This window comes from Gobius niger, assembly GCF_951799975.1.
Source record: "Gobius niger genome assembly, chromosome: 17".
Taxonomy (NCBI): Eukaryota; Metazoa; Chordata; class Actinopteri; order Gobiiformes; family Gobiidae; genus Gobius; species Gobius niger.
In genome coordinates this window covers 9,268,618-9,285,030 of record NC_136868.1, presented here as the reverse complement: position 1 = coordinate 9,285,030, position 16,413 = coordinate 9,268,618, and the positions used below count along the sequence as shown (strand labels likewise).

Here is a 16,413-nt window from a genome sequence, read left to right as displayed (position 1 = left end):
AACTAATATAATAATTTACTGGCTTCCGCTTTCATTGTTTGTAATCAAATTATCAGGTATAGGGCCTTTAATTGTTAATTTACTTCAAAGTAATATTATTTTTTATTATCCTTACCCCCCAAATCCAGTCAATAAAGTCAGTTGAAAGTGAGTAAAGCTTTTATTGAAAACAATAAATAATTTGAAATAGTTTTGCAGCTGATTAAAGGTTTAAGACCACAAAAGGTCAAATCTATAAATCTATGCAAAAATGTGGATTCAGTGTAATTTTCTGTCAGGTATTCACACTGTCATGACGTCCTGATGGCAAAGGCAAAAAGAAATTATCATTTTGAGCGTGGTCGGGTTGTTGAGCTGCACAATCAGGGCCTCTCGCAGCGCGGCATCGCTGCTAAGGTGGGATGCAGTAAGTCTGTCATTTTGAATTTTTTTTTAAAGATCCTGACAGGTTTTGGAACAAAAATGTCAAGTGGAAAACCCAACAAAATGTCCCCAGTACTGAGCCGGAGGATACGATTGGCTGTCTGTCAAGACACTGGACAATCCTTGACCCGGTTACTGGAGTCGACTGCAGAAAGCACATTTTAGCTCAGATTTGGCCTTTTAAAGGCATGTGGTCATAAACTTGTGATCAGCTGCAAAACTGCCAGTTTTATTGTTGTTTTCAATTAAAGGTTCACTCTTTTTTATGTCTCACTCCCTTTTCTTCTTGTTGCATATTGAATGTATGCTTGGAAACTTGTTAAGATCCAACCGTGCAAAACTTTGGCAATTTTTTAAGTGGTTTGATCCAGACTGTATTACTAGGAAACATGGGCAGTATTTTCTTGATAATGATGTGGAAACAGGGCTGCAATATCAACTATTCGCTGTTATTGCCTCTCATCATTACCATGTTTGTTACTGTGCTCAAGTGAACTGCAACTGTGAAAAATACAAAACTACTGTGAACAGTGTTTGACACTTTAGTTCTGCATTTGAAGTCACTCTCCCATGAACAAAACCAACGCACACATAAAACTGTGACTCATGCATTTCTATGTAAAAGTACTTTATTACAAAGATTATTCAGTACAAAAGCATCTTCAATAAGTACAATATACAAACAGATTAAAAATGATTAGTGTTAGTGAAGTGTTATATAAAGCCATAGTGCAATACGTGGGTTTAATAATAAATGCATAGAAAATGTCCAGAACGGGACAACATATGGTAGAATTGTCAAGCACAAGAAAAGTAAACAATAAACACTTTCAATAATAAAAAAGTCATTTCAAACATATACAGTTATAAATCACAGTAAAAAAACAGTAAATGGTAACATTTGAAAGTACATTTTGCATGTGGGGTAACAAATTAATGGATTCACAATATACATACATAGTGTTATCTTCAGAATACTGTATACAAACTTAAAATTACAAAAATGTTCACATCCTGTAATACAAAATAACAAGCACATTATGTCCTGATTTCCAATAGTGGTTAAGCGCTTGACACATTTCAAGTGCTCTACATTTTCCCTAAAAACATTGATCAGTGTTGATGAACCTTGCTGTATTTCTCATCCAGGAGATTTTAAGCTGCTGTTTTTGCTATTTAAAAATAAGTTTAAAAAGCCACTGAATGCCAAGATGTATTATTTTATTTTAAAGTAACCGGCAAATGGGAGTGCTTGTCTCTGAGGCCTTAGTGGGGCATAGTGAGTTGCATTTACAAACTTTACCACCAGATGTTGCAAGGTTCTTGACATTGTACATTGTAACTTTAAATTGTGGAAGTTAACAGGAAAGACACAACAGTCATTTGATTCTTTGGAAGCATTGCATTTAAAGGAGCCATATCTTGCTAAATCTTTTTTTTTTTTTTTTTTTTACCTTTAAAGGGGCTAGATGCAAGTTTGCCATTTTATACTCACTACTGCCACCTCAGGTCATACGTGTAACTGCACCTTCTATATTAAGCTCGTGCATAACGGCACTTCGGACCCGAATTAACACCTTTTTGAGTGAGTGAACAGGTCGGGGGTCATTCTACACATTAGGACATGACTGGAACATGTAAGGGGAGGAAAATACATTATTTTAACATTTTTAAACTCTGTATTGTCCCTTTAAACCATGTTGTAATGTTACCGGTCGCTTCTTCTTGGTTTCTTCTTCTACTGTACTTCAGTCTGTACATCCCTGGTTGTAGCATTGTATCTTAGGGAAAACAACACAACTTTCCTCCACATTTTGACCTCTTAACCCCCACCTGAACCGAGCACACTTTGTTTGGCTTTACCCAAATCTAAAAGCTTAAAAAATGCATCAAAATAGCGATAAAAGCAGGGATTAAACGCAACAAAAAAGTAACACAAAAGAGAAAGAAAAATGGAAGAAAAAGTGACAAAAAAAAACGCAAAAAATGCCAAAAGAGCGGCCAAAACATGACAAGAAAAGCAATGACAAAGTAACAAAAAACAACAAAAACATGACAAAAATGAGACAAAAGACGCTGCAAAAAACACAACAAAAACATTCACTGCAAAAAACGACAAATGTAACAGAAACATGACAAAAAAGCAATAAAAGACAAAAAAAAATGACAAAAAAGTGACAAATACGCGACAAAGGAGCGACAAAAACGCAAAAAAGTGACAAAATCCAACAAAAATATGACAAAAGAGAGACAAAAGACGCAGCAAAAAAAACAAACAAATATTAACGCAGCAAAAAAACGTCAAAAAACGACCAAAACGTGACGAAAACACGACGAAAATGCTTTAAAAATGTGACAAAAACAAGTTACAATCAGTTTTGTTGGTCTAACAACATATCACTGCAGACATGAAAGTCAGCAAAAGTGTAGTGGCTATCGGCTAATTTAAGCTAGACTACTTGTCATGTGTTGCTGAAGTTAGCTTCGCCAAAGTTATTTGATTGATGTAGACATGCTTTTTGAGGGGATGACATGACAGACCGGTAACGCAGGTCATGTGTGAACTGACACAACAGTGTGAGCGGATGATTAATTTTTCTTGTTCTGAATCGTGTCTCAAATCGCACAATGTCTGCTCAGCTTTAGCTTTCAAATGAGGTATTACACTGTTCCTCTCCAGTTGAGAAGCTTTTAGATTTGGATAATACCAAACTGGGGAAAATGCACCCGGTTCAGGGCGGGGGTAATCGGTTAAGCCCCATTATCAAACATTGATTCCCTCTGAGCAGTTCTGCGCTCAAAGCCTGTTCACTGCGACACACACTTTCCACTGCTTCCTGCGGGGGGAGCTCCAGACACGCTCCCTAACCAGCCCTAATCCTTAAAGGAATAGGCCACCGTTTTTATATACTGAGATATGCTCTTACCTCACTTTAGCCAAGTTAATATATCCCCGTCTGGTCTTTGTCCGTGCGCTCTGCCAGGCAAACGGAGCACATACGCAGCCTCTCCCACATGTCACATAGCTCCAAAAAAGCTCACGATAGAAGCTACCAAGCTCTTCTACGTGTTCCCTATTTAAATAAAGTTACGTGAAGTGTTTTCATGCGAAGTATATTTACACAGAAATGTAACATGTCGATTTTATAAGCAAATAAAAAGGGGGACTATATTGTGAGGCGTAATGATACGAGGAGCAAAACGTCCGCGCAGTAACTCCTAAAGACTTCCCCCGCTCACTTCCGTCAATAACCTTTAGGAGTTACTGCGCGGACGTTTTACTCCTCGTATCATTACGCCTCACAATATAGTCCCCCTTTTTATCTGCTTATAAAATCGACACGTTACATTTCTGTGTAAATATACTTTGCATGAAAACACTTCACGTAACTTTATTTAAATAGGGAACACGTGGAAGAGCTTGGTAGCTTCTATCGTGAGCTTTTTTGGAGCTATGTGACATGTGGGAGAGGCTGCGTATGTGCTCCGTTTGCGTGACAGAGCGCACGGACAAAGACCAGACGGGGATATATTAACTTGGCTAAAGTGAGGTAAGAGCATATCTCAGTATATAAAAACGGTGGCCTATTCCTTTAAATAGACACTAAATCAATCCTCAGCTACCCAATGTATGTTTTTAAACCCCTCATGCATGACTTTAGAAATTGTCTTGTTAAAACTCAGACTTGGCGCTGACCGAGCTCTCGTGCGTGCCCTTGAGCTCGCCGCTCGTTGCCGCTGACATGTTGCCTTTGCCCTTGCAGAGCAGCCTGGTGAGCGTCCCGCGAAACTTCTCCGCCCCGAACAGATACACCAGCGGATCCATGGCCCCGTTCAAACAGGTGAGCAGCGACGTGAGGCGATTGGCCAGACTGAGCCCTCTGCGCATCCCACACGAGATGTCGGGGTGGTTGTATCCCAGGATGAAGGTCGCCCGGCTCACGTGATAGGGCAGGAAACAGACCACGTAGATGAGCAGGACGAGGCCGATGGTGCGCAGGGCTCTGAGCTTCAGGGTGGGCTCTAGCCTGGAGCCGTGGTGCAGGCTTTTGATTATGAGAAGGTAGCACGACAGAGTGGCGAGGAAAGGCGGGGTGAAGGCGACGGCTAAGGATATCAGAGCATTGCGTGTTGCTTTTTCGCGATACAGCTGTAAGCACACCGTCACACCATCGACTTCGGCTGTTTGGTGAGAGACGAGAAGCGGCGCCATGGAAACGGTGACCAACGCCCAAAGGGAAAAGCTAATGATGTGCGCGTAGCGAGCCCGGCGGACTTTGAGCGACCTCACGGCGTGGACGACAGCGAGATACCGATCCCCGGCCACGCAAGCCAGGAAGTACAGGCTGGCGTACATGTTGACGTAGAACAGGAAGCCGGCCACCCTGCAGGGCACCTCCCCGAACGGCCAGTGGCCGCCCGTGAGGTGGTAGGTGGCGCGGAGTGGCAGGATGATGACGTAGGACAAGTCGGCGACGGCGAGGTGGACCAAAAACACATTGGCGGGCGAGGAAGAGGTGCCGCGCTGGTGGGAGAAGATCCACAACGCCAAGCTGTTCCCGTTCAGAGCCAGGAAAAAGACCAGGACGTAGACGAAGCCGAAGATGGTGTTCTCGGTTGTCATGTCGACAGGGGGGCAGCTGTCCGACTGGTTGGAGAGGGGCGAGGGAAGCGAGGTGGTGAACTCCATCGCTTTATCCTGGGGAGAGAGAGAGAGATTAGTCTTGCGAGATCATTTGAAATAGCACGTCTTAGCACGTCAAGGTCAAGGCCCGCAGGCCACATGCGGCCCTTAGAGATGATTTAATGTGGCCCTTTGAGGAGCATCAATTCCTGAACATGTCAAAAAAAAAGCAAGTCTCTTGCCCATTCCTGTGCGGGGTTATGGATTTAAATAAAATAACCAGTTTGCTCACTCCAGCCATTAGGGGGCAGCTTAAATTTAAAAAAAGAAAAGAATTCAACATAATAATAGGATATAAATATAATAGGATATAGACAGCATATTATAGCCACGTGGTAAGTCGTCATTCTGCCCCATAGCGGCTGTGGCTACAATAGTAACTTACTGCAATCGTCTATCGTAACTCTTATCGTTTCATGTCAGTTGCAGAGCTGGGTAGTACTCAGTTACATTTACTCAAGTACATGTACTTAAGTAACTTTTTGAAGTAATTGTACTTTAGATGTAGTTTTTTCATATAGTACTTTTTACTTCTGCTTGAGTAATATTAAAATTAAGTAACTGTACTCTTACTTGAGTAAAATAAATAGTAACTCATGCCACAGTGGGTAAATCTTTAAGTGACAAATGATACGTAAAAAAATATGGATTTCTTGATTCGTTTACTTAATTCTTTATAATGATTTCTTTTTATATGTTTTTTTTTATGGTATTTTCTTTGACTTTTTCATTATTTCATATGTTTTGTTTATAATTTATGTCACTATTGAAAGACTTTCATGCTCAAACACAGAACAAGTACTTTTTACTTCTACTTATTATTTCAAAGTAACGTTATTCTTACTTGACTGCACTGTTCTTTTAATTTTATACAATGTCTTTTTCTTTGTTAGTTTATTATGAACAGCTCTTCGGTCAACTTGAGCTGTCATAAAGTGCTTCAGAAACATGATGCATTGATGATGAGGCAAAGGTGATTAAGTGATTCTTTGAAAGGTAATGTAGCAAGAAGTACAAACATGCTGACTCATTACAGTTGATTTACTGTGTTATGATGTTTGTTTTGACGAGAACATGAAGTCTCTGTGGTCCAGTTTCATCTACAATAATATGTGGTTTAGTTTCAACAGAAAACCATGGAGACTTGCACAAACCACTGTTTCCACACAGAAGCACTCAGATTGAGAGTTAGATTAGACTAAGTGAGTACATTGAGTTAATTACACAGTTAAAGTGCATATGGCACATTCGACACAATTTTTTGCTAAAACATAGTTATCACGATTATTTTTAAGATTTTGCTAAAGATTGTACCCAGCTTCCTTTAGTTTGGCCATTTCTGTGATCTTTATAGTTTCACTTCCTTATTGGACACTTACAGGAAGTGACATAGAAGAAGGAAAACTATTTTAAACTGTTGCCGTGCCAACCATGTTAAGTCAATATGTTAAGTGGTCACAGCTCTACTTCCTGGTTCGCATAGACCGGCAGATGTGTGAGAAACTACAAAAAAACTCTTCAATACCACAATCAATATTTCTCTAACTCAACAGAGAGTTACTGAACATACGTATTCATCAGGCCCATTAGCCAAAACACTATAAAAGTAATATTTACCAAAATCGCCACATCCGGGTTTAATGGAGAAAAATGCTAATGTCCGAGGCGGCGCAGCAGCTACGCTAACCCGGAAGTAGCAACTTTAGTAAACAATGCTTCTGTAGCAGTAGGTGCAGCATTTTTGGCTAATGAGTCTGAGAAATAGGTAAGTTCAGTAACTTTCCGTTGAGTTTCAGAAATATTGATAGTTGTTTTTAAGACTTTTTTAATGTTTTTTTTTTTGCATATTTGCCGGTCTGCTTGGACCCGGAAGCGGAAGTCGTGATGTCAGACTTAACAAACGTATGCGAAATGAGTGAGTCAAACTGCTATTGAATGTTACTTTCTTCTAATGATACAGACGGGGTCTCTGGAATCGCCCATATATGGTCATGTTTGAAAACAGTTCAGGGGGAAAACAATTTGGAGAAAAATCCAAACTTTCTTTAATTATTCAAAAACTACTTTAACAAATGCTGAATTATGAATATAGTTTTCTACTAAATAAAGATACAAAGACATGGAGAGGAGCAAAGTGGTTCAACAGCCCATAAATACATAAATAAAGGAGAACCTCATGCTACATGTTTGCATCGGGCGAATGCTAACGGTTAGCTAGCGCTAGCTACAACTGTTGTTTTTTCACTTCTACTGAACAATCTGCTGTGAGAAAATATCCATATGGGCCCGATTTACACTTGACTTTATTTATGTGTGATAAATAAGTTCATATTCCACCAGAAAATGGCTAAAAAGAGTGGAATATTGTGTTTCTCTAAAGACTCTATTTTCCCCCTCGGTGAAGCCACGCCCCCTTCTATGACGAGATGCCGTCTTTAGCTTAAAAACTTTTCTGGCCAACATTTCTTCATTAAAATGGCTGCTTCACTGAAATAAAATGATAATTATGCAACTGTTGAACTTGCAACTGATGTGTTATCCATCTAAATAAGTCAATTGACAATCTGGCAATCTACATCTTGCCCAGGGACTACAGTTGAAAACTAGCTTTAGAGCTAACACTGGCACATTTGCTGTGGTGGTAAATAATGTGCATTGTCAAATAAACTAATTTGCAAAAGCATTAAAACCTGTCATATGCACTTTAAGTTTAAGAAGTCACTATAGCTAAATCTTCATTGCAATGTACTGGTCAAAAGTTTGAAAACGCTCATGTACTGTTTTTCTTCTATTTCAAAACCATTTACATTATAGATTCTCACTGAAAATAGAATTATGTTTTCGTTTTTGTTTACATAATCCCATCTGTCTATTTAATGTCTTCAATAAGAATCACACAATGTAAATAGTGCTGAAAATAAAGAAGGGCCAATACATTAAAAGTGTTTCCAAACTTTTGACCAGTTGTGGTTTAATTATTTGACAAGGGTAATGCAAAGGAACACTCGAACCTTACAAGAAACGTGTCATTCTCCTGGTTTTAGTAAAATTACTCGTTTACAGCTCTGGGAGGAAGCCTGAAGCCAATCTGATTTTTCCAACAAAATCATACGCAACATACTTAAAGCATGACAAGTGACATGCCCAGAGACAGTAACATAAATCAGACATGACATTTGTGGAGCCTCAGTAAAATGAATGGATGGTTGGAGTGTGAGAAGACACTGGACCATATTAAAGCATCCTTTTATGGAGCTCTCCCCTCGGGTGAACCGTCGACCTTTGACCGCTCTGAGAAAGGCTTCAGGGCGTCACAAACACAGAGTCTTTATGAAGAGGCTAATATTTACAACTGCACACTCCAGGATTTATGTAGAGAGTATTGTGACATTTCACTTTTGGATTACTGTATGACATAACATAAAGGATTCATACTGCTGAACTCGGTTAATAGTTGTTTATTATTATATTTAGTTATAATTCTCATTTTAGATAAGTTCAGTTGCATTGCTTTAAACCTACAAGATAGTATTAGCAAAATAGTAGAAACCTTATTGACATTAATAGCTGACGGCTAACAAAATTACCACAGAAGTCAGGATGAGGACGTCCCGGCCTCCTTCAGTGCCACACAATGCTCCAGGGGGAGATTTTACCGGTGGCGTCTGCAGGTAACAATAGCTGTCAGTGTCTTGGCTCCTTCTACACAGGACTCTCCTGCATAATGAGTCCAGTCTGACCCCAACAAGTGGACAACTTCCCCTCTCTTTCTCTCGCGCTGTCTGGGAATTCAGCACATTCAAGCTACATTTTAACCTGAGACAAATGTTCTCTTAGTTATTAAAGGTGCAGGTTTCCAATTTGTCTTATGTGTTTCTAATAACAACCCCATAGTTATGTCCCCTGGTGTTTTCCTCAGTTTCTGGCTTTAAATTAATGTAATATATTATTTGAATGGCATTTTCTATAACCTATGAGTCCAAAGGAGTCATTTGTCAGTCCTGTTTGTTCCACTAACAAGCCTGGATAAATATTTAGCCTCTTGTGATAAACATATTAAAAAAAAACTTGTTATGCAAATTATTGTTTTAAGAGGCATATATTTCCTGAAAAGAAATAATAATCTGTTACTAAAACAATGTGTAGTAAGATATTTCTCAGCCTATCTGCCAATAGACGGGGTCAAAACTGTGGCTGAAGCACATATGCTGGGCACTTTGCCAGCCTCAGTGTCCTGTCCAATAAAGCCTGCAGGTTAAACAAAACAAAACTATAAAACTGTATAGTGAAACCAGGGCTGAACGATATTGAAGTAGCCGGCGATGTGCATTATCCCGGTAACGATATTATTGAGATATTTCACTATTCACACATTCAAATTAAACACACATTGTTTTTTTCAGCAAATTGTGTCAAAACAAGACTTAGGAAAGACTACACCAGGATCAAAACAAGACTAAACTGGAACTAAGTTAGGAAATATTTAACTAAAACTGAACATTTATAAGTTCAATGCTTGTTTTTGGCTGAGTTTTCAAAAAATGTGTCGATCTCAGTCAGATGTTGCGATATACTGTATTGTGGCTTCTTGTGATACGAATATTCCATCACCTAATATCATGAAACAATATTTTTTGCTATATTGTGCAGTCCTAATTGAAACTTTATTCCGTCTTTCAGCGACAGGGTTACATTTTTGATGAATAATAAACAATTTATTGCATTCTGTTGAACAGTGTTGGGAGAAACGTATTACAAAAGTAACGAGTCACAAATATATAGGACTTTTTTCAGTAACTAAGGAATATGACATATGACACAAAAAATACGGGAATATATTAGTCATCACAGGAACTTGAGTTACAAGTGCATTTGAACGTATGAATGACCGTCAGTCTTTGCTAAACATTCGGGCTTCACATGCAGCCTTCATGAAGCACTGTTCTATTCAGCAGTCTTCATGTCCACCACCCCCGCCCCTGTTAGCTTCTATACCAGCTTACCTGCGCACCACTCCTCTTGTTGTACCCCGGAGGAGACGCGCGCGCAAAAGGGGGAAACGAGGAGGTGTGTTGGTTAAAGTCCGGACTTACCTGCGTTCAAGGAAAAATGGCCTTTCGCCCCACTACGGACAGTCTTCTGCGTTTCGCTGGCTGGTTCCCATACCCGTCACTGGCGCTCCAACCGGGACTCAGGCGTTGCCAGCACCGCTGGGGCGGCTCCTCTCCCCGGGACGCCGAGTTCACCGTCGGGGTGTCAACCAGGAAAACCTCCGCTTGCTAGCTCGTGCCCGTGCTCCGATCAACGAGGATATACTCCGTATAGCGCTGTTGAACGTCAGGTCATTGACCAACAAGACTTTTGTGCTTAATGATTTCTTCCAGTCCCGGCATTTGGACCTTATGCTTTTAACTGAGACTTGGCTTCGTCCCGGTGAGTGCTCGGCATTCTCTGAACTCCTTCCTCCAAACTGTGCATTTCTTAGCTCTCCTCGTACCTCTGGCAAAGGCGGAGGGCTAGCCTCTGTGTTTAGATCCAGTCTGAAATGCCGTCAATATCCATCTAAAACCTACTCCAGTTTTGAACTGCAGTTGTTCGAAATTCAGAGTAATGCGCCCGTCCTTTGCGCACTCATCTATCGACCACCTAAATTTAATAAGGATTTTATTGCGGACTTCTCCGACTTTGTGGCAGAAATAGCCCTTAAATGTGACCGTCTGCTTATCGTTGGTGATTTTAATATCCACGTATGCTGTGACTCTAAACCGCTGGTCAAGGACTTTTTAACTGTGATGGAATCGTTTAATCTCATGCAGTGGGTAACTGGTCCGACTCACGAAAAGGGACATACACTCGACCTCGTCCTTTCCTACGGCTTAAATGTTTGCATTGAGGACCTTTGTGGAACGCCAATTTCGGACCATTTTCCTGTCCTGTTTTCTTTAAAGTTGCCGTGCTCTTCGGCTGAGCCGTGCGCTTTTACGCGCAGGCGGCGCGTGATTAACTCTTCAACGGCTGAGGAGTTCTGTGAAAGATTTATTTCTTCTGCTCCTCCGTTGAACATTTTGCACAGCCAAAACGTTGATGACCTGTCTTGTATGTTCAGTACTGTGTGCTGTTCTATTCTGGATTCCATTGCTCCCTTAAAGTTACGGAAGCCCAAAAATGCATCCCAGCCTTGGTTGAATGACACAACTCGCGCGCTTAGGCGAGAGTGCAGAAGTGCAGAGAGGCGTTGGAAAAAAGACAATCTTCATGTTTCTCTGGGTATTTTAAGAGCTAGTTTGGATAACTACCAGAAAGCCGTTAAGTTTGCAAAAGCTGAGTATATGTCAAATATGATATCTATGAATGTGCACAAACCCCAGGTTCTTTTTACTGTGTTAAATCGCGTGATAAACCCAAGTGAATCAAACATTATTGTGCCATCTGATTCAATGTGTGAAAACTTTCTTACATTTTTTGTTGATAAGATTTCTGCGATTCGAGATTCTACACAGCCTTGCACTGGTGCAGACCCCTCTATTAACCCTGTCTGTTCTGCCATTTTTGAGCACTTTGAGCTTGTGTGTTTAGATGATTTGTCAAATATTGTGCACCAGTTAACACCCACTGATGGTCCACTTGATTGCCTTCCTCCTAAATTATTGAAAGATGCCTTTGATGTAGTTGGGCCTTATATAATGAGCATTATAAACTCCTCATTGAAGTCAGGTTGTGTCCCAAATGCATTTAAGCATGCTGTTGTGCAGCCTCTGTTAAAAAAACACAACCTAGACCGTGAAGTGCTATCTAACTATAGGCCCATTTCAAAGCTCCCTTTTGTGTCTAAAATATTGGAGAAATTGGCCTACGTGCAAATCCAAAACTACCTGGAAGCTAATAGCCTTTTGGAAAAATTTCAGTCTGGTTTTAAAATGTGTCACAGCACTGAAACAGCACTTTTAAGAGTTTTTAATGATCTTATTTTATCCGTTGATTCTGGTTTTTCCACTGTTCTTGTGCTTTTGGATTTATCCGCCGCGTTTGACACTGTGGATCACCAAATTTTACTCTCACGACTCGAGGACTGTGTGGGCATCAAAGGCACAGCCTTACAATGGTTCAAGTCGTATCTTGAGGGTCGCACTTTTTCTGTCAACTTGGGCCCTTGTAGCTCAAGGGTGGCCCCTCTTAGTTGTGGAGTGCCCCAAGGCTCTATTTTAGGCCCTTTATTGTTTTCCCTGTATTTGCTGCCCCTAGGGTCCATTTTCCAAAAACACAATATTTCATTTCACTGTTTTGCCGATGATGTCCAAGTCTATCTGCCATTAAAACCCAATACAGATAGCGCCCATGCCCTGGTAAATTGCCTCCAGGAAGTCAAACAGTGGTTGGCTATAAACTTTTTAAAGTTTAATGAATCAAAAACCGAGGTTGTAATGTTTGGTAATGCTTTTGATCCTTCTCTTTTAGGCCCTCTGAGTCAACACTGTCACCGAGCAGTCAGAAATCTGGGTGTGATTTTTGACAGCTCCTTTAAGTTGGATCAGCAGATCAGTTCGGTAGTTAAAGTTGGTTTTTACCAGTTGCGCCTTCTGAGCAAAGTAAAACCCTACCTACCACATGCGGACCTAGAGCGTGTAGTCCATGCCCTTATCTCGTGCCGGCTGGACTACTGTAATTCTTTGTATTATGGATTGTCCCAGGCCTCCATCCATCGCCTGCAGCTGGTCCAAAATGCCGCTGCACGTTTACTCACTGGCTCAAGGAAATATGAGCATATTACTCCTGTTTTGGTGTCTTTGCACTGGCTCCCAGTGAGCTACAGGATCCAGTTTAAGATCCTACTGATTGTTTTTAAGTGCTTAAATGGATTGGCCCCGTCTTACCTTTCAGAGCTTCTGTCTGTTTATGTCCCAAAGAGGACAACGAGGTCAGCAGATCAAATGCTGCTAGTTGTTCCGCGATCTCGGATGAAAACTAGGGGTGACCGAGCTTTTGCTGTTGCAGCACCCACACTTTGGAACAGCCTTCCCTTGAGCGTTAAAACAGCTCAGTCTTTGAATGTTTTTAAATCTCTTTTGAAGACCCATCTGTTTGCACTGGCCTTCAACACAAGCTGACCTGATTTTCTTTGGTGGTTATTATCATTGCTTTTGTTTGTTATGTAATGTATTTTAACTTTGTTGAAACCTTGTATTGCCTGTGTACAGCACTTTGGGCAGCGATAGTTGTTGTAAATGTGCTTTATAAATAAATTTGACCTTGACCTTGACCTATGAATGAAAAAATCCCCCCACATAAAATGCAGCACCAAATCAAGTTGGAGGTTGGTGAATAAGATCTGTAGTTAATGTTGTCAAAACAAAACATGAGAGAATGGGGGAAAGTGAAAGGAAAAGGAAATCTCTGACTGCACTTTTGCTCCATTGCATTATTACTATTTTCAGTTTATATTTTGTGAAAAGTAACTCAAAGTAGTGTAACTCAGCTACATTTTTGAAACATTAATATATAATACAAACATATTACATTTTTAAAGCTGTAACTACTAATATAGAAAACATTGCCCAACACTGCAGTTGAATCTTAAAATGTTTTTTCCGATAATAGTTTCTGTTTTCAGCAACACAAGTCATCAAACCTGGATGCAACACGTGACATTACCAAATGATCCAAAGGCTGAAACTTCCAATATCTGAAACTTATAGAAATGTAAAGCCTTGTCTGCATTAAACCAAATATATGGGGCAAAGACAGACCTACTGTTTGCACGATTGTGATCAAGCATCTGCTCAATGCCATCTTGCTATCATTGGCCTTGTGTAAAGTCGTTAAAAAGTCATTAAAATGGATATTACTATTCTATTCTATTACTACTATTATTAAAAGTCGATGAAAAAATGCATTAAGCTCCACTGTTCTGCTACTCACCAAACCTCAGTTTACCTTAAAAATCTGGACAATGCATTTGTTTTAGTCGTAACTAAATCTAGACTTAAGCTCCTGTTTATTGTGAGGAATTCCTGCTAAACCACTGACTCACACTGGCTCATAACACAAAGAATTCACAACATTCCTCTGAGACGGCAGTTTCATATTCAGCGTTAACACTTTGACCCTTCGCAAGAAATAATGATTGTGTCCCAATGCAGTGTTTGGCAAAGCCTGCGCCTCCACTCCTTCGATTGTCCATTATAGATCTAATGAGGATAACTCAGCCAGGACATTTTTCACCAGGGCGGTCCTCCTTTGTATACTGTGATTACTTCCAGGTAGTATTTAAATAAGCAACGTACACAACCTATGTATGTATTCCAGTAAAAATAGATCACAAAAAGGAACAATTTTAAGTTTGGGCAGGTGTTTAGGTCCATTGCAAACCAGTCAAATGCAACACTGACTTTTATCAATGCCTTTTCAGTGAATTCAATAGAATTCGAGCCCACTTGGCGCGTGTAGCCCGCGCTCAGACTGCGACTTTAAAGAGGCAGAGGAGTCTGACAGAAGAGGCAGTGGTCCCGAAGAGATTACAGATTACAAAACAGAGAAAACGGCAACAAAACGTGTCTGGTCCTGGAGATAATCCTCCTCAGAGACCAGCCTCACTGCAGAGGGCGAGACCTGTGCCAAATTAGGCTCAAACTACTCAACCAAACCTGTAACTAACAGTGTTGGGCAAGTTACTTCAAAATTGTAAAGTATTCTATATGAGTGATTACACCTTTAAAAAATGCTAATGTTTCAACAATGTAGCTGGGTTACTCTACTTTGAGTTACTTTTCGCAAAATATAAACTGAAAATTGTAACAATGCCACCGAGCAAAAGTGCAGATTTCCTTCTCCTTTCGCTTTCCCCTCTTGTTTTGTTTTGACGACATTAAAGGTACACTGCGTAACATTTTGAACTATACTGTTGCAAAACAAAATATGTTACTAATGACCAGCTCAACACATAAAATGCTATCACTGCAGTGGGTAATCAAAGAATGGACCTAACCTGTTTTAATCTCAAATCCTACTGCCTTTCATCACATCTCCATGGAAACGGGCTGGAGACGTACCTACTCCCAGTAAAGTTTACAGTCACATCTTAGGAGGGGTGAGCCTCACAAATGTTTGTTTGTACATTTATGAGGTATTTTTCAATGATGAAAATATCTGTCATGAAATAAATGATTTTATTTAGATTTTATTTATTGGGTAAAATTCTACACGGTGCGGCTTTAACTACAGACTGCAGATTTTATACACATGCTGCATCTTATTTGGGGGTAGTTTGGCATTTTTTTGTTCATACATTTAAATGAACTTATGACTCGAGTTACTTGAAATGTAATGACTAATATATTCCTGTAATTTGTGTTAGTAATATGTTGTATTCCTTAGTTACTGAAAAAAGTCATATATTATTGTAACTCGTTATTTTGTAATATATTACCCCCAACACTGAAATTACAGTGTCTAAATCCTATAGTGACGTCCCAAAGAGGAATTCACTCAAGACCTCTTTGAAAACTACAGATTCTTCCTTAAATAAATGCTATACATTTTGGACTGTTGTTAGAAAATGGACATATCAATGTTGATTCAAATATAAAATGGGCTGCAGTATTTTACTAGTATTACATTAGTATAAGAAAAATTGGTCACAATGTATGACCGATCTTAAATTGTTAATAAACATACATCATCAATGCTTTATACTGGATTGGTTCTCCCATGCAAATATTAATAACTTTATTAATTACCCTGAATCACAATACATCACATTTATTTGGGAAAAGCAAAAGTCCCTGTTAGTTTTATAAAATACTCTATGTAAAAAGTATTAAATGCAGAGTACTGACCTTCGCTGCAGAGCTGGAGAAAGTCTGGTGCAGAGTGGGACAATTGCGCTGCAGACGCTGAGCAGAAGAGGCTGAACTGAACCAGGCCTAACCCTAACCCCTCTGCTCTGCTCGCTGTGGGACTCCCAACTGTAGCCTTTTCTGTCTCCCGACAAATTTGATAACAGAGAGGGGGTCCCGTTGCGAGGTTTTCGTTTGAACTCTGACCCAGCCCCCTTTCTTCTCCATCCCCTTCTCCTCTGAGAGCCACTTGTGTTCCCCCCACAATAGCTTGAGTCAGGGCGCGACGCGGGGTTTTTCTTTTTTTTTTTTTTTTGGTAGAATGGCGTGCCACAGTCGCCACGATTGGTCCGGCAGCGCTACTCCATGGAAACTCAAACCGCGCGCCCCTCCTCTATCCCCCTCCCAAAGATAGAAGATTGCCTGTGTTGTTCATTTACAAGTTTATGAGTAAGGTCTCAGAGATGATGGGTT

The 16,413-nt window shown here is 40.2% G+C and overlaps 1 protein-coding gene across 1 annotated transcript; it reads right to left on the bottom strand.

Annotated features, from left to right (window-relative positions):
- Nucleotides 1-4,096: 4,096 nt before the first annotated feature.
- Nucleotides 4,097-16,160, bottom strand: gpr17 (G protein-coupled receptor 17; the record flags this gene model as incomplete). Its single annotated transcript, XM_079574978.1, has 2 exons — nucleotides 15,940-16,160; nucleotides 4,097-5,122 (listed from the first exon to the last, which is right to left on the bottom strand). Exon 2 carries the CDS (start codon nucleotides 5,111-5,113, stop codon nucleotides 4,097-4,099), a length of 1,017 nt encoding a protein of 338 aa, XP_079431104.1. The 5' UTR covers nucleotides 5,114-5,122; nucleotides 15,940-16,160.
- Between the last annotated feature and the right edge of the window lie 253 nt (nucleotides 16,161-16,413).